Source organism: Aotus nancymaae, unplaced genomic scaffold (genome assembly GCF_030222135.1).
Source record: "Aotus nancymaae isolate 86718 unplaced genomic scaffold, 86718_ANA_hifiasm-v0.15.2.pri h1tg000059l, whole genome shotgun sequence".
Taxonomy (NCBI): Eukaryota; Metazoa; Chordata; class Mammalia; order Primates; family Aotidae; genus Aotus; species Aotus nancymaae.
The window spans coordinates 62,874,247-62,892,868 of NW_026988473.1; the positions used below are offsets into that span (position 1 = coordinate 62,874,247).

Sequence of the window (18,622 nt, forward strand, 5' to 3'; positions counted from 1 at the left end):
CATTCTTCCTGCCTTCTACGTAAGAGTTATTAAGATACTCCGGCAGAGAATTGCCCATTCCCTTGCAGTATCCAGTCTAGAGCAAAGCCCCGATCCTGGACCCCACCCTCAAATCATGTGACACAAGGCCCATTCCCGCACATCCTAACACCTTCTACCGGAACCCTAACAGCACCACATGGTGTGCTGCTTCTGTGCTGCAGAGTCTGTGATTGTGTCTTTGTTCAACTAACTATATATGTAAGTTTCAGGTAGTCTTTGGACAGATTGTATTAACAGAGGTTTCAGTGTTACCCTGACCTAGCAAGGAGACTGATTTCGGGGTAGCAAGGTATCTGGGCCTTTTCTGTACCTGGCTACCAAGTAAAGCTTTTCCATAGCCTACTTTCTCCAGCAAACAGGGATCCAGACCTCACAACCTCTAACTTGCCTCTTTTGCCATCAAAACTCCTGAAAACCATGTTACAGGATGGGCGGGGGTGTGAGATCATTCTGGTGGACATTCTTCTGCCTGTGGTCCCATCCCAGATCCCCCTTGGTGAGTGCTTAGAACTTCAGGGTAACTTAGCCATCATTTTATCCAGTTGTCCAAGCAGGGCTGCATTTCTTCTGCTGATTCTCTGACTGCTGGTCACCTAGAGGAGTTCATAGCATTGACCTATGCCTAGGTGGGTGTCTGTCTTCTGTACACCATAAGCCCCTGGCGTAGAGACCACGCCAGTTCCACTTAGCCTTCCCGCAGCCAGGCAGCACTAGTATCTTGCCTGGCACAGATTTGCTGAATGGGAGCAGCGCACAGTCAGTCACTGGGCAGCACATTCCCCAGGTCAATACAACTTTGGACCAAGTGGCACTGACCCATGGTGAGATTCGTTTGGACACGGCTTTTTCCTCCCTACTCAGGATACATCGTTTCATTTTTCTCTCCACTGTCATCACCAGCACTAGCAGGTGATGAGCTTTATCAGGATTTCTCATAAAGTTTATAATCACTTTCTAAGAGTTACTGCATGAAGGACGATGAGTAGAGAAAGAACTACAAGGCTGTCCTGAGAAGTACACACTAGGGGGTCTGCTAGGGCCACTTACTGGTCAAATCGGAGGGCAGTCTAAGAGGCAGGGGGCAGAAAGGAGTTCACATAGCAGGCGGAAGACTGCCTCCTTAGAAAGCTCTGCTTGCAAGGCTGGCCTTGGGCTGGTGCCTGAGAACCTGGCTGGTAAACAGTTGCCTATGTCCTAAATGATAGGAGGGGTTATCGGTGCCTAGACTGTATTGTGCCTAGATTGTACAAATAATGTTTATGTTAAACACCTTATTTCCTTCTGGGAGTCTGGAACTCGGTACATGGTAGGCAGAGGGCACCTATATGACTAGCTCCTGATCAACACTTGGGGCCCTGGGTCTCTTGAGATTCCACGGTGGACAGCACTTTGCAGGTGTCATCACAGCTCCTGGCTGTTGAAATAGAGCACTTCCTACATGACTCTGCTGAGAGGAAAACTCCTGGAAGCTTTTGCCCGGCTTCCTCCGAACTTTGTCCCATGCACCTTTTCCCTTTGCTGATTTGCTTTCGTCCCCCCGTTGCTGTAGCAAATATTAATTGTGAGTCCCGTTCTAAGCTGAGTCCTCTAAGTGCTTTTAGTAACTTCCCAAACCTTGGGCACATCCAGACCCAGGCTCCAAGGCCAAAGGTTCATTGTCAGGATTTAAAGCCAGGGTGTGGGCTCAGGTGCCCTGGACTGGAGAGATGACGTCACGATTTGTGAAATGCCAGGTATTAAAGGGCATTGTGAGCTATTATGCACTCCCTAAACGTGAACAGTAATGGTCAGGCTGCCAGAGCAGGCTTTTGAGGAGCTTTCTAAATCTGGCTGGGGAAAAAAATGACATAATCTTTTCTCTAAGTAAAATTCATCTTTTAGCACTAGCTCTACTGCTGAGGTTATAAATTATTGAAGGCTGTGGATGCAGGTAGAGAGGAGGGTAAATCCTGTGGTTTAAGCGGTTTCCCTCTTTTTGCTCCCAGGTGAGGCTGCATGCAGAGTGAGAGAGAGAGATGCCTGGAGGCGCCTCACTTCTAATTGCTGTCTAACTTCTGATTTAGCCCATTTGGTTCCTATTTGAAGCACCTTCTTCCGTACTTTCACAGCCCACTTCACACCCATGAGGGCCCTTCTCTCCTCCCTCTTGCATCTTTACAAGCAGCTGGAATTGCAAACAATTTCCCTTTGTTTATACCATGCTTTGAATCTGGTTTGTTCTATGCACTTATTTCCTTCTTGGAGGCACATCCAGGAAAGCAATTTGTTTTGTAGTTAAGGTACTCCTCGAACTAAGTATAGCAAACACATTTAGGAGCCAGGCTGCTGAGCAATGGTGGGAAGAAAACTCCTCTTCAGTGTTTGGAACAGAAAGGGTTTGGCTATTTATTTGAAGGAGAGTTTCTTCCAGAAGAAGGATCCTTCTCACAGAGCAAACTGGGAGAAAGTGGCCTGAAGAAAATCAGGCTAGCTGGAGCCTTTTCATACTTGGCCCTGGTACTTAAGGAATCATCTCTGGCAGTTAGAGCCAGGCTGACCAGCTGCCAGAGAGAGTTATGAACAGCTGTGTGTGGGTGTGGAGTCAGACAGACCTGGGGTCGAATCCCATCTCTACTACGCGCCAGCTGCATGATCTCAAGAACGCTTCCAAACAAGAATGAGGCTGATATCTACCTCAAAGCTTGTTGCAAATGTTAAACAAAATATGAAAACACTTTGTAAATCATGAAGTGCAGTGCAATTAACAATAGCATACACTTATATAGCACTTCCTGTGTGCCAGACACGATACTAAGTTCTTCAGCTTTCTTACCTCATTTAATCCTTACAACCACACTGTGAGCAAGATACCAGAATTACCTCCATTTTACAGGTGAGAACACCGAGGCATGGAGAGGTGAAGAGACCTGCCTTGTTTAACACAAGGTAACACAGCTAATAAGTGGAAGTGCTAAGATTCCAACCCAGGCAGACTGACCCCAGAGTATGTGCTTTTAACTTGGAGACACCAAGTGTTTGTTTGGAGGGGCTAGGCTGATACATCGACACCTTTTTAACCCATAAAAGTAGTTCTACATTCCTGTCTCCAACAGGTAATGTGACTAGGGGTAAGAGCTTTGGATTTGGATAGCCCTGGTTTAGGTATCAGCTTTGTGACTGGCTAGCTGGCAAGTTACTTATGCTTTTGAGGCCTCAATTTCATCAGCTCTAAAACCGGAATAACAACCCCTATTTTCTTCCTTCAACTTTTAAGTTCAGGGGTACATGTACCAGTTGTTCAGGTTTGTTACATAAGTAAACGTGTGTCATGGTTAGCTATTCTTCCTGATGCTCTCCCTCCCCTCCACATCCACCTCTGATGGATCCCAGTGTGTGCTGTCCCTGCAGTCTGTCCATGTGTTCTCACCATTCAGCTCCCACTTATAAGTGAGAACATGCAGTGTCTGATTTTTGTTTCTGCGTTAGTTTGCTGAGGAAAATGGCTTCCAGCTCCATCCATGTCCCTGCAAAGGACATGGCCTCATTCTTTTTTATGGCTACATAGTATTCCATGATGTATATGTACCACATCTCTTTATCCAGTCTAACACTGATGAACATTTAGGTTGATTCCATGTCTTTGCTATTGTAAATAGTGCTGCAATGAACACATGTGTGCATGTACTTTTATGACACAATGATTTATATTCCTTTGGACATATACCTAGTAAGGGGATTGCTGGGTCAAATGGTATTTCTGCCTCTAGGTCTTCGAGGAATCACCACACTGCCTTCCACAATGGTTCGACTAATTTAATTTACACTCCACCAACAGTGTAAAAGCATCCTTTCTCTCTGCAAACTTGCCAACATCTGTTGTCTTTCTGACTTTTTAGTAATAGCCATTCTGACTGGCATGAGTTAATATCTCATTGTGGTTTTGATGTGCATTTCTCTAATGATCAGTGATGGTAGCTTTCTTTTACATGTTTCTTGGCCGCACGTATGCTTTCTTTTGAGAAGTGTCTGTTCAAGTCCTTTGCCCGCTTTTTAATGGGGAACAACCCTTGTTTCATTGACTGACATGGTAACAAAATGAAGTAATGAATGCATACCATCTGGTCTACTGTAAGTATACAATAAATAGTGAGCATTGCTCTTATAATTATTGACAGGTAGAGTTTATGAGTAAAAATACACAGAGAAAGGAGCAGGGGGATGTGGCAAGGGAGGGAGGGAAGGGGAAAGGGAGGGAGGGAGGGAAGAAGAAAGGGAGGGAGGGAGAGAGAAGCGGTTAACAGCAGCACCCATCACAGCTTATGCATCCTTTCAGGATCTCTTGGGCCCGCCATCTGCTGGCCCCTCAGTCAATGGCAGCACTTCGCTGCCACTGTGGCCAGTTGGTCCATTGAATTCTGCTGCCTAGCACCCATTAACTGCTTGTCTTGCCTTCCTCCCACAGACTGCTCTGGAGACATGACTGTACATACAGCCTGCCTGAGAGCCTTCTCAGGAGCCATTCCTGCTTAGAGATGAGGCATGTCTTTGCAGCTTGTCTTGAGGCACTGGCCAGCAGGGTAACATATCACCTTTCTTTGCTTCTCATCTTTCTTTGTCTCATGTTCCTGAGATTACTTCTCCTACATAAAGCATCAGCTTTTAATCTTTGCCTCAGCTCTGCTTTCTAGGAAACCCAGACTAAATCAGGTTTATTAAGACAGGAAGATAGTAATTATATATGCAAACAAACTCTTTACAAAGAAAATCTGATAACAAAATCTGATAAACAAAATCAAAGTCAAATTTTGGCAGAGGCGGGACCTGAGGTTCTTGACAAGTTCATGGTTAGTTATTTATCCAGGGCAAATGCTTTATGAATGTAGTTTCCAGCCAGACCTGCAGCTTTATTTATTTAAACTGCTAGTAACTCAAAGCTAAAGGCGATTGCAGTCTTCTCAAGAAGAAGACCACTCTAGATGGCATGTCCGTTCTCGCATGAATCAGGGAAGGCATTTATCACCTGTAACCTCTCCCTGCTTAAAATATTCCTGTGATTCCTATCACCTTCAGGGCAAAGGTTGAACTCTTGAGCCAGTAATTCAGAACCATCCCCTGCCATGATGGAGCCCAGCTCTCCTCCGTGGCCTCATTTTTTCTTGATCTCACAGACTTTAGTCATAATAGATCTTTGCTATTTCCTATACACCCCGACCAGCCAGGAGTCACACCCATGCCCTCTGACTGCAAGTCCAATGCTCCTTTTCCTCATTGCTGCTGCTTCCCACTATCAGAGGAAGCTGGGCTTGTCACTTTGGGGAGAGTTTCAGGGAAGGTCTGGTCATCCCTATGGACTCTTTCTGAAAGAGGCATTTTGTGGGGTATGGGTAATTGCTGCCTTCCGGGCTTCATGTATCAAACCCAGATGAACTCCTGGAGCCCCTCTTCATCCTTTACTCCTTATGCTCCCTTCCAGCAAGAAGTCAAAGGAAAGCAAGCCATTTCTATATGGTGGTCCATCCATCTGCCTGGGTTGATCAGTGTGAAATTAAATTTGTGGTAAGGATCTATGGGTTGGGAGAAGCCAGATTTCTCTTGACATGCTACTTTCATGTTGCGCCCATTGCTATCTGCTCTGGGTTCCTCTCCAGTTGCCTTTGTGCTCAGTGGAGAGATCCAGCTGGGTGTGTGAACCCAGCTTATGCCTCATCCAGCCCCTGCGTCTTCCTAAGTCAGCTCTCCCTGTTTGGGGATGCTTTTCCTGCTGTCCTTACAGCCCACAGCTACTCTAGGGCTTATTAATCATCCCAGTGAACATTTACATAGAAGGGAGCTGGGGGAGGGGAGAGGAGAGATACCCAGGTTCTACAAATTAGGGATTCCAGCTTTATCATTGTACATGCTGTGTGACCTTGAGTAAATCTCTGATCCCAGATCCAATGAGCCAATCTTCTTTCAGCTGAATCATGAGCCCCCGCCTGGATACATAGTCATTCTCAGAAAGGGGACCCTAGACATTCTAGGCCAACAGTTTTTTGCCAAGACTATTACATCATGAATCACGGAATTTTTGAGCTAAGGGGTCCTTGAAGGAAGAGAATTAACATTCACAAGGTGCAGCCATATTCCAGCTACCACCTTTTTTTTTTTGGAGACAGGGTCTTGTTCTGTGACCCGGGCTAGAGTTCAGTGGTGCAATCATAGCTCACTGCAGCCTCTATCACCCAGGCTCCTTCAGTCTTCTGAGTAGCTGGGACTTCAGGTGCACACCATCATCCTTGGCTATTTTTTGTTGTTATTTTTCGTTCAAGCGATCCTCCCACCTTGGCCTCCCAAAGTGCTGAGTTCACAGGCATGGGAACTTGGCTCCTAGCTACCACCTTGTAAGCCTGTGTTTACTAGAATCTATCATAATAAATATATTTTACATGACATTCGAGTACATGTGTTGTATGTAAAGTGTAACTGGAATAAAAATTTTACAAAATAATACTTATCTTACTATGTTCCATATACTTTATTCTGCTTTTCTCTATTCATTATATTATTAATAATAATTAATTTATTATGAGATGCAGTTATCTAGGCTGGAGTGCAGTGGCATGATCTTGGCTCCCAGCAGGTTCAAGTGATCCTCCCACCTTAGCCACCTCAGTAGCTGGGACTACAGGTGTGCACCATCAGGCCCAGCTAATTTTTGTATTTTTAGTAGAGTTGGGGGTTTCACTATGTTGACCAGGCTGGTCTTGAACTTCTGACCTCAAGCAATCTGCCTGCCTTGGCCTCCCAAAGTGTTTGGATTACAGGCATGAGCTACTGTGCCCGGCCTATTTATTACTATTTTAAACGATGGTGCTGAGCTATAAAATTTATTTCGTGATTGGTTGGCCCATAGTTTTAAAAACACTGTCCTGCTTTTTCACGTGCATAATCACCTTCTTCTCATTACAACCTTAGAAGGTAGACGTTTATCTATTCCCAGGTTTCAGATGAAGAAACTGAGGCTCAGTGGGATTTAGCAATTTGCACAAAATCACTCAATTCCTAAGTAGTTGAGTTGGGATTCCAAGCTTGCTGCCAAAGCCTATTCTCCTTCCAAGTTATCTCACTGTCCTTTTTTGGTCAGAGATTCCACTGACCTTTTTTGGCTGATGGGGAAACTATGATAACGCTTAGAGAGAAGTGACTAGGTCAAAGTCACACTAGGACGGGTGACACAGACTAGAATTGAAACCAGATTCATCCCTGGACTCCACACATCTGGCCCTGGAACTAGGCTCCCACAGGCAGGAAGCTCCTTTTCCCAATGTTGGTTATTTTCTTTCTTCCCTGAAGTCATCCTGGGTCAGATGAAGTTCAAGTAGCCTCAGAAACCACTCTCCTTGGACAAAGCTGAGCTTACTGACAGGGAAAAATGCTTCTCAAACATCTTTCGGTAGGAAGTTTGTCATCATGCACGTCGTTGCCTCCATTGGAATTGAAAGTTGTGGTGTCTCAAATTAAAAACAAAACTCTCATTTGCTGCACCTCTCTGCACACTCAGCGGGTCTTAACTAAGTTTCAGGAATGCAATCTGTCTTAATTTAGCATGGCTCTGAGCCTTCCTTTTCCTCCCTTGCCCTTTCAGAAGAAAGGTGTTCCTGTGTTAGTATGTGCTGCCGCCAGGGAGAGTCACAGAGCTTGCCAGTGGGAAGTGGTTAGGGTGTGCATTTAGTCTGGGCCACGACTTCTTAAAGGGACTCCTAAGAACCACAAGGCTAGTAGCCATTGTCAGGTGTTGGCTCCCAGATCACAGGCAATTCCAGCAGATGCGATGCTACGGAGAGGAGGCCCCATGTCAAACTCCACTAAGGCAGCTTGAGGCAACCAAGCAGAAGGAAGGGCTAAAATTATGGCTTAAAGGGAAGCTGAGATTGTATCAAAAAAATGATGATTCCAAGAGTCTCGTGGGAAGATAAGGCACGGCTGGGTGAGGGAGTCAGGCAGCAAGGTCAGAAACCAAGATGACCGGCAGCGGGATGGGGTGTGCTGGGAGGAGTGGGCAAGGGATGCGGCTCAGGACCAAAGCCGTGGGCTAAGAACAAGAAAGCGCGGGGTGCGGCATGGGGCAGGCTGTGGCTAAAGGACCGGAACTGGGTCAAGTTAGGTGTGAGGCTGGGAGAAGGGTCAGAGGTGAGCCCTCTATCCTTAGAGTACTGGCAAGCCATTCTGGTCATAGAACTTTAGAGTACTGAAGTCATCCTCAATGCTAACAAGATGTTGGGGAGCAACAGGGAAGAGAAAGTTCTATCCCCTTCCACAGGTACAGGTAGTACCCTCACTGCCGCACCTCAGCGAACTACATCCCTCGCCCATTCCTCACCAATGGCTCACTCTAACCTGATCACCTGTCGTCTCTCTCCTGGATGACTGCAAGAGCTGCCTACTTCAGCCTTTGCCTGTTAGACTACTCTCAACACAGCTTCCAGAATGATCCTGTTCAAGCACTAGTCAGACCTCATCACTTCTCTACTCAGAACCCTCCCGTGGCTCCCCCGCACCGGCCCGCACACACGCCTGCACACACTGGCCTCCCCTCCCCTCTTTGGCCTCCTCTACCATCTAGCCACTCTGGCCTCCTTGCTGCATTTCAACTAGCCACACACACACTCCTGCCTCAAGGCTCTAGCACCTTTGCCAAGATCACTTTTCTTCCAGACATCCTCACAGCCTGCTCCCTCACCTACCACAAGGCTTTGTTCAAATGTCACCTTCTCCATGAAGCCTTCTCTGGCTACCATATTTACAACTGCAACCACCACCACCCAGACATACCCTGGGACTCACTGTCCCCATTTCCATAACAACTATTATAGAGAAACAACCTATGCTATTTATTTTTCATCTTGTTCATCATCAATCTCCCCACTAAAATGTAATCTTCATCAGAGGGGGCAGTTTTGTCTGCTTTGATCATTGCTGGAACCCCAGTACCTAAAAGAGTGCCTGGTACATAGTAGGTGCTCAACAAATTGTTGTGGAATGACAGACAATCCAACTAACTTGCAAACCTTATCTCCTAGGACACTGCCTCCCTATTCCCAGTTGCACACACTTATGTTCTAGCCTCATGTGACACACCTTCGACTGGTTTACCCCCAAGCTTTGCCCACATAAAACATCCCCTCTGCCTACCCTTTGCCTGTTAAAGTGCTTTCCAGCCTTCAAAACCTAGGGACCAGCACTTCTTCCATAAAGCCTTCTCAGATACGTCCTGGTGGAATATTTCTCTTAACCCTCTAAAACATGTACTTCAAATGTCATTTCTCTAGCATGTCATAATTTGAGAACAGCCCACTGTAATCTCCAGGTCCTGATCACTTCTAATAGGTTATGGATTCACTTTTTTTTTTTTCTGAGATGGAGTCTGGCTCTGTCGCCCAGGCTGGAGTGTAGTGGCATGATCTTGTCTCACTGCAACCTCTGCCTCCTGGGTTCAAGCGATTCTCCTGCCTCAGCCTCCCAAGTAGCTGGGACTACAGGTGCATGCCACAATGCCCGGCTAATATTTTTGTATTTTTAGTAGAGACGGTGTTTCACCATGTTAGCCAGGATGGTCTCGATCTCCTGACCTCGTGATCCATCCGCCTTGGCCTCCCAAAGTGCTGGGATTCTAGGCATGAGCCACTGCGCCAGCCTGGGTTCACTTTCTTTTCTGGAATTTTGTAATGCTGACAAAGAAGTTTATGTTCTGGATATAGCTAGAATCATCTCTCAGATCTTATATATTTTATGGGTTGAGCTAACATAAACATGTCTCTATAAAACAAAAAAGACTGTAGCACACAGTGGTCCAGAAGGATAATGAGCACTATAGTGGGATGGATCTTGATTCACACCCTGGCTCTGACGTTGACTAGCTGTGCACCCTTCAACGATATACCCAACTGCTCCAAATCTCTGTGTCCTGGGCTAGAAAATGAGGGAAGGTTAAGAGTTGATGGGCTTGTTGTCTCCAAGGTTCCCTCTAGCTTACAGATTCTTAGAGGCTCAAAGGCTCTGGCTCTACCAGGCTCTACTTAGTTCTCTTGGGAGACTAAGGGCTTACAGCATGCACAAGATTTACGTGGATAGCTCTGTCTGGTAGGGGACTCTAATTTCTTGAAAACATGGAGCCCCTCTGCCTTCCTGGGAGGGCTGTGCACTGGCTTCCAAAGCAGAAGAGTAATCCAATGTGGGCCCGATCCCACCCGAGCGGATGGGATCTAACTTCCCACCCTAGAAGATGGTGTCCCATTGTACAATGGGTTGGGTTGCTGCAGTACTTTGACCACCTTGGGACTTAACGATAGATATTCTTTTTTTTTTTTGAGATGGAGTTTCGCTCTCGTTACCCAGGCTGGAGTGCAATGGTGCGATCTCGGCTCACTGCAACCTCCGCATCCTGGGCTCAGGCAATTCTCCTGCCTCAGCCTCCTGGGTAGCTGGGATTACAGGCACGCGCCACCATGCCCAGCTAATTTTTTGTATTAGTAGAGACGGGGTTTCACCATGTTGACCAGGATGGTCTTGATCTCTTGACCTCGTGATCCATCTGCCTCGGCCTCCCAAAGTGCTGGGATTACAGGCTTGAGCCACCGCGCCCGGCCAACGATAGATATTCTTATAGATTTTTAAACCCAAGTCTCATGGGTATGGGGGCAGGAAGAGCAGAGGATAAATGGAATTAATTGGTAATGAGCTCCTTTCTCACTGTGTTTTGGAGATGCTCACCTAATCTACTGACTCTCAATGAGCAATTTGGCTGCCTAATTAGGTTAACCAATAATTTCCCTTTTGACACCAGGCTGCTTGATAATTTGGGGTGTGGGGGGGCGGTGGTAATTGTGATTCTGTTTCATTGTTTCCTTTCAAAGTAGATTTCTCAATTTGCCACTGGGATTAAATCTGGAGTACATTCTTACTGTTCCCCAGCCCCATCATGCTTCTGCATGCCTCCAAGCCTTGGCTCAGGCAATTGTCTCTACTGGGAATGCCTCTCTCAGATCCCTCAGACTCAGTGAAATCCTACTAGGCTTTCAAGCCCCTTGCATAACAAGAGTGGAATGAAGGAATGAGCCTTTGTGCCCTCAGGGCAAAATGAACTGCTCCTTTATTGTCATCATCCAGCTCTTTAAAAAATTAATATTAATAGCTCCTGTGAATTAAGGCCCAACACGGACCAGACGCTCCACAAATGCTGTAGTACAGGCTCGTAGCAACACTTCAAGGAAGGAAGATGGCATGCTGCTTTTGCATTTTTTTCTATTATGTGAAAAATATATAACATTTAATCCTTTTAATCATTTTGAGGAATATATTTCAGTGGCATTAGTGTAGTCACACTGTTGTGCATCCATTACTCTGACTTTCCTCTGAAACTTTTCATTATCCCAAACTGAAAATCGGTACCCATTAAACAGTAACTCCCCATCAGCCTCTTCTTAGTCCCTGGTAACCACTGACATGCTCTTTTTAAAATGACAAAACTGTGGCTCCGAGAGGTGAAATGACTTGCCCAAGATCTCAGAGCTGGGACTGGTACAACCAGGACTTGAGGCCAGGTCTCCTCACTGGACTCTGAAACTAGCATTCTTTTTCCACTCTGAAACGCTGCCTGCTGCACCTCCATTAAAGAGCCACGAGGTGGTCGGAGCCCTGCCTCCCCAACGGGTCATCTAGAGTCCACATCCTAGAATAACGCTGCACAATGAAGGAGCTCGGTATAGCCGTGGGACGAATTACAGAATGAGTCCACAAAAGACACTGTGTCAGCTTGACCCGGTGCTTGGGAGTGAAGCTCAGATTGCAACTTTTGATATCTAAAAAACATCTATTGCATGCCGACTGTGTTCCTGACATGCCAGCTTCTCACTGTCCCCCAGCCTGCTGGCCTCTCCCGGCAGGAGAGGAGAGGCCTGAGGGCTGGCTCTGCCTGAAGGCCCTGAGTAGGAAGATTTGTGTTTACATTACCCAGTCAATTCTGTATTTATTTTAGATATTAAGCAGTGACATAAAAGCTGCTGACATTAACCTTCAGGGGCAGAAATTGTCTTTAATGGACCCCATAAAAGTTATTATTGATGGCCGCTGCATGCAGCATCACTGTGACCTCAGCAAAAGCCTCTGCCGCTATCAATACTGTTGACAATTACTATTGACTAATGCAAGGCCGGGTGTGGAGGCAGAGTAAATGTTCCTGTGGCTGGAGGTTGCCGGGGGTTATGCTTCACATTTCACATTTATCTGGTAAGGATCTCTGAGAACTTGGTTGTACATTTTTGGTGGCCTCAACTGAGAGCTGAAGATGCTTGTAGACTCAGATGGAGGCAGGCAAAAGGCTCAGACTATAGAGATGGCTCAGGCCATCAGAGAGACCAGACTTCAAATCTAAACTCTGCCAACTTGTTGACTCACTGGCTGTTGTGTCTCAGTTTGGAGCTTCAGGTTTGCCATTTGGCAAATGGGAATGGCACTGAGTTGCTGGGGGATTAAAGGCAATTGCACATTTCCCTGAGGTTGCTGGCTTTGCTCTACTCCTGAGAAGTGACCACACTGTGATGGGTTGACTGACAGGTCCAGTGGAACTGAGCCCTGTTCTGATGGTGAGATCCGAGTTCTCATCACAGGAAAAGCAGAGAGCTGGCTGGGGCCCAGGGGTTCCATGAGGTCAGGCAGAACTAGAGAAAGATGGGAGAGTGGGAAGGTAAAAGAAAAGGGAGAAAGAGGCTGAAAGGAGCCAGGACTTTTGTGGTAGAGCCTGGCTCCAGCCCAACCAGACATGTGGCCCTCTGCACAGCCTTTAATCGCTCAGTGCCTCAGTTTCCCCAGCTATCATTTGGGGAGATAATAGTGTGAATAAGAGGAATATGAACCTAATCAGTGAATAAAAGGGAGTCACTCCCATGATTGCTGTTATTATTTAGACCTGAGTACCGCATAACAAAGCTGTTAATGTAACTTCCCAACCTGGATTGAGTAGACACCTGTGGGGAGTGTAGGTTTAGGGAGTCCAGGCTTGGAAGGGATGTGGGAAACAGAAGCCCTTTATTAGATTCATCTGCTCACCTCCTCGCCTAAGTACAGTGAGGCTTTGAGTTTTGTCGCTAGTATGGAAATAGATGATCATAACGAGATGACAACGTGGCCAGGGGAGCAGGCAGCCATTTCTCCGTCCCCATTATCGAAGGCTGAAACTCTTCAGGCTTGGTGAATACGTCATTATCACCCAACAGAGGCTTAATTAAGCTGTAATTCAGTTCTCAGGGAATATACAATAATGTGGGCGGTGTGCACCTCTTTCTGTCATGACTTTATGGAAAATGATCATTAGTCACCATGGCAAGAAGGCTTCAAAAGAACAAATAACCCAATTATTCTGCTACAGAGGGAATTCACTAGAACCAGGGCTATAAGAGTACAGATTTTAGAGTCATATAGGCTTGAGTTCCAATCTCATCTTGCTAGTTGTGTGACCTATGCAGGTTTCTTAACTTCTCTGGGCTGCGGCTTCCTTACTGTGTACAATGGGGATAATAAAACCTTCTTCAAGGGATTGTAGGGGGAGTAAATGAGATCATATAGCTAAAGCAGTTAGCACTGTACTTAGGTTCAGATAATCGGCAGCAACTATTAATTATTATTATTTTTAGGCAGAGTCTCACTCTGTTGTCCAGGCTGCAGTGCAGTGTTGCAATTTTGGCTCATGGCAACCTCCACTTCCTAGGTTGCAGTGATTCTCCTTCCTCAGCCTCCTGAGTAGCTGGGATTACAGGTGTGCACTACCATGCCTGGCTAATTTTTGTATTTTTAGTAGAGATGGGGTTTTGCCATGTTGCCCAGGCTGGTCTTGGACCCGTGGCCTCAAGCAATCCATCCACCTCGGCCTCTGAAAGTGCTGAGATTAGAGGCATGAGCCATCATGCCCAGCCACACAACTATGAAGTATCAATGTTGTTATTATTATCATTTTCCTCTTGTGGACCTTCATTTTGTGCACGCACTTAGAATCCAAGAATTCTAGATCTAGAAGGTCCTACAGGTCATTTAGCTCAGCTAGACCCAAAAGGTGTTGATTAGAACACTGGTCCCACCAGATGCTCTGAGAATGAAGGAGTTCTGTGGTCAAATCGATCTGCGGAATGCTGCATACATCCCTCCTTGGGTAATTTATCTGTTAGCATGCACATTAACATCTTAAAAACTCTAAGAAGTCCTGCAGTACAGAAACTGGTTTAAGTTTGTTTAATTCACAGTTTCCTACATTATTCGACCACAGAACGTCCCTCTACCTCATCTAAGAATTAACATTTTCAGATCAGGGAATGGTAATTTCATTTAAATTATTTTATAGATGAGGAAACTGAGGTCCTGAGAAAGGATATTATTCACCCAATACCACACCCTAGACCATTAACAGAACTGGGGCTCCCTGCCGCCTGCTGTGGTGTGGTGGCACAGACCCTAATCTCTTTGTGCCAGGCCCTGCACTGCCCTTCAATTTAGTGCTCAAGTTCAGTGTGTGTTGGGGTGGGGAGAGGCAGGGCTGTTGGCTGGGCATGGCCTTGGGAAGGTGGGTGAGGGAGTGTGGGTGGCTTCCCACCATAGAGAGGGAAACTGCTCTAGTGCTGAGGTCATAGGCTCCTTCACAGGGCTGGCTGAGGGCCAAGAGAGAGTGACACTGCCATGCCAGTACCCAGTACCCAAGTCATTGCCACCCTCCCACCCCTAGACAAGTACACAGGCTCCCTGGGAGAACATGTGAGTCCTCTGGGAGGGGTGGCAGGATACACCTTTGGAACTGGCTGCATGGGACTCTGGACCCTAAGGGGATACATTTCCCCATCTGAACCTGACCATGCGTGGTCTCCTGCCCATCCCCAATCTGGGGGTCAATCTTGGTTTTGCACCACTCAGCTGAAGACTCCTCTTCAGAGACTAACCCGTTTAAGCCTCATCTCTGACCTGGTCCCTGCCCTGATCCACGGGAATCCAGGCCAGGAATCACAAGGATCTACATTTGAAGCTGGAAGCCAGCAGGGGGCACTGACACCAGGTTCAGTGCCTCCTGTTCTATTACTAATTCCGACTGCCCTCCCCACAGCCTTTTGCTGGTTCTGGTGTGGAAGCACCAGCGGACCTCCTCCTCACTGTACTTCCCAGAAGCAGCCCTCCAGGTGCTGGGGCTGTGCCTGGGCTCTGCCGCTGTTTCTAAGGCTTTGCTGCCAGAACCCGGCAGGACCCACCCTGGTGCTGACCTGCCTCAGCAAAGCTATGCATGAAATACACAGAGCGGGAGATTGCCTCCGGCGGGCTAGTCTCCACGGACTGCGTTAGACTTAGAGCCCCTCAGAATGCTGCCAGCAAGGTCCTGAGAGGAAAGAGGAAAACACTGAAACTGGGCTCCCTTTCCTCCACCATGAAAAGGAGGCATGGGAACCAGATGTCATCCTTTCCTCCCACAGCCTCTCTCAGGCCTTGGGAAGGAGCCACAGGGAGGAGAGAGGAATAGGGAGTGTGGAGCTGGCACTTCCCGGGGATCAGGGGGAAGCTGGGGCAAAACCTCAAGTTTTAATTGTTAAAATTTATTTCTTTTGTCTTTTCACTTTCTTTTTAATAGACAAATAATAGTTGCATATATTTATAGGGCACAATAGGATGTTTTGATACATGTATACACTGTGGAACGATTAAATCAAGTTAATTAACATGTCCCTTATCTCACATACTTATTTTTTTGTGGCAGAGTATTTAAAAATCTACTCTTTTAGCAACTCTGAAATATAGAATGCATGCTTATTAACTATAGTCGCCATGCTGTGCAATATATCTCAGAAACTTATTCCTCCTATTAACTGAAACTCTGTATCCTTTGACATCTCCTCTAAACCTCAAGATATAAGTTATCCCAAAATGACAGCTTTTGTTTGGAAGCCATCCTCTGAACCACATAAGAAGCTGGGGTGGGACAGCATTCCTGGAGGTTGCCCAGGACTGCTGGGCACCTGGAGCTAGAGATGGCACGAGCAGGATTCAGGCAGGACCAGGCCTTGCTGATTTCACAGAGGACACACTATGGGGGCTGTGTTACCACTGTGAGTGCCCTCCCTGCTCCCCTGCACACAGGCATCTTGGAAGCAATGACCCAGAGCCTTATGTGCCTCCCTAATCCGGAAGGAAAAAGCAGCGACTCCATTTCATGCATGTCACTCAAGGGTGGGCATTTCACATGACTGCAAGAGACTCTGACTTTTGACCTCTGAGAGCAAAGCAATTTTTCACCAACTTCACCAGAGCCCCTGGCGATGGAGCAGGAAGTCAATATTGTCAATAAAACCCCAGCCCCACAACCCAGGCACCTGGCACAGGCCAAACCAGCCACTCACCAGTCTCAGTGTTTTCGTGCTCGGTGTCGGTGAGCGTGAGGTTGGAGTTGGCCCGGCTGGACAGGCAGGAGCTGCGCCCTGACCGTGTGCTCCGGCCCCACAGCCGCACAGGGTGCTCAGGGGACAGCACCGTGTCAGCCTCCATGTCAGCATCGGAGCCGGCCCCCATGGAGTAGCCGCAGTGGGGGAGGCCAATGTCTGTCCGGTACAGGGTCCCGTGAGGGGGCGTTACTTCTCCTAGCCCCAGCTCCCGCAGAGTGAAATTGGCACCTGGGAGGAAACACAGGTGAGCTTGGTTAGGGCGCTGAGAAGAGGTCCATCTCTGCCTCTGCCTCTGCCCGAAGCCTGGCCTTCTTACCCCAGGAGTCACTGTCATTCTTTGAACTTGTTGTGGCATTCTGTGCCCCTGCCTTTGCTCAAGTGATTGCCTCTGTCTGGAGGGCTTTTTCTGCCCCCTGTTCACCAGCGTGAACCCTCCATTTCCTTTAAGCGTCAACTCAAATGGCGCCTGCTCTGTGAAATCTACCCCAATACCAACACCTGTGCAGAATTCATTGCAACTTTCTCCAGGATCTTTCCAGAGTCCTTGGCCCTGGCCATACTGCACAGCAGAGTTGTTTAAGGGTCTGCCCCTCTGCTGGAGGTGACCTCAACAAGGGTAGGCACCATGTCTTGTTTACTCTTAAATTCCTAGAATAAAATGCAATACACAGAAGGGGCTCAATAAATGCCTGCTATAGTGAATTGAGGGCTTCAGGTGTCCTTTTCCAGGGAGGACTTGTCAGCAAGTCCTGAGCAGGGCAGAAGCCCAGTGGAGGAGAGCTAAATGGCTCCCTTGGGGCCAGAAGTCCCTTTCTTGCCAGGTCAAGAAAGCCTGAAGCTTGAGAGTGAAGAAGATGGGAACTGGCAGAGAAAAGTCAGCCTCGCACCAGGAAAAAGGCTCCGCCTGCTGCTCCCTCACCCCAGGTGGGGCTGTGGTAGGGAACTGGCAGAGACAGGTCTCTTGAGGGCTTGGGCAGGCCTGGCAATGCCTAGGACGGAGGCTTGGATGTGGGTGAGAGAAGTTCACCTAGGATTAGTATTTAAGTGACAAAGAGAATGCTGATTTTATGGAAAACCAGCCTCCCTGTCACTCCTGCACGTGAATTCCATGTCTATTCAGGAACAGCTTCTCCCATATATCTGGTATTTCCAGGAATGTGTTGGGGTGGGATGAGGAAGAGGGAGTATACAAAGGCAGTAAGGGTCAGATCCCACTTAAAGTGATGATCTGGGAAACCGGACTTATAATCAGGCAGAACCCACATGTAAACCAAGTCACGCTGACCCTGGGCCTATACTGAGATAGAGCAGTAAACAGGATGCACTGCCTGACTTTACAGAACTCTTTGTCAGGTAGAGGAGACAAAACCAAACACATGATTACGTGTGCAAGTTCACAGTGGGGAGGTCCACAGAGGGTGTGCTTGGAGTGCAGAGGCAGAAGGTGGGATATTGGGGTGAGGAGCTTAGAGGAGAGGTTTGTAATGAGACAATGTAGGGAATGACAAGTGAGAAGGCAGAAGAGGTGGATGCCCAAGCATTAGGAGGATCCTGGGCCGGGACCAAATAGGACAAGCTTGCAAAAGAAAGTGAGAGGCAACTGCCAGAGAGGTAGGAGGGGAGCCAGCAGAGATGACATCCTATTATGATGTGTGTTTCACTCTTACAAATAACCCTTGTGCTCCCGGGTGTGTCCTAGTCATCTGGATCTAATACCTATCACAGCTGCTGCAGAGTAGGTGCCCCATAAAAGTTAGCTAACCACACACACGTGCACACACACACTCTGGCAGTACTTTGGACAATGGATAAGGGGAGAAACAAGTGGGGAGGAGAGACCAGCTGGGGTGCTGCTGCTGTGCTAGGCTGTGGCCGTGGGTGGACGTGTACCTCAGGCCTCCTTCCCAGCTGGCTCAGGCTGGGATAGCCTTGATGCCAGGTTACAGTCATGAAATACTTCCACACAGCTTGGTAAATAACTGATGCCAAGCCACCTCAGTGCCTCCTTCCACACCCAGTGCCTCTTAGCCTCTGCTCCGGCTGCTCCAGCCCCTTCCTGATACCCCCAATCTCCTCATGATCCAGTTACTAAACAAAGGGTTAATGTCAGCAGACCGGGCACAACAGAAGCTTGCTGGCTCTGCTCAGTGGCCAGGCAG

At 47.5% G+C, this 18,622-nt stretch overlaps 1 protein-coding gene across 1 annotated transcript in view; it reads right to left on the reverse strand.

Moving 5' to 3' along the window:
• TENM4 (teneurin transmembrane protein 4) overlaps positions 1 to 18,622 on the reverse strand; it is a 1,737,111-nt gene that overhangs the window by 410,191 nt on the left and 1,308,298 nt on the right. The window contains 1 exon segment of the mRNA XM_064365345.1: positions 16,422 to 16,691. Coding sequence (XP_064221415.1) covers positions 16,422 to 16,691 — 270 coding nt within the window.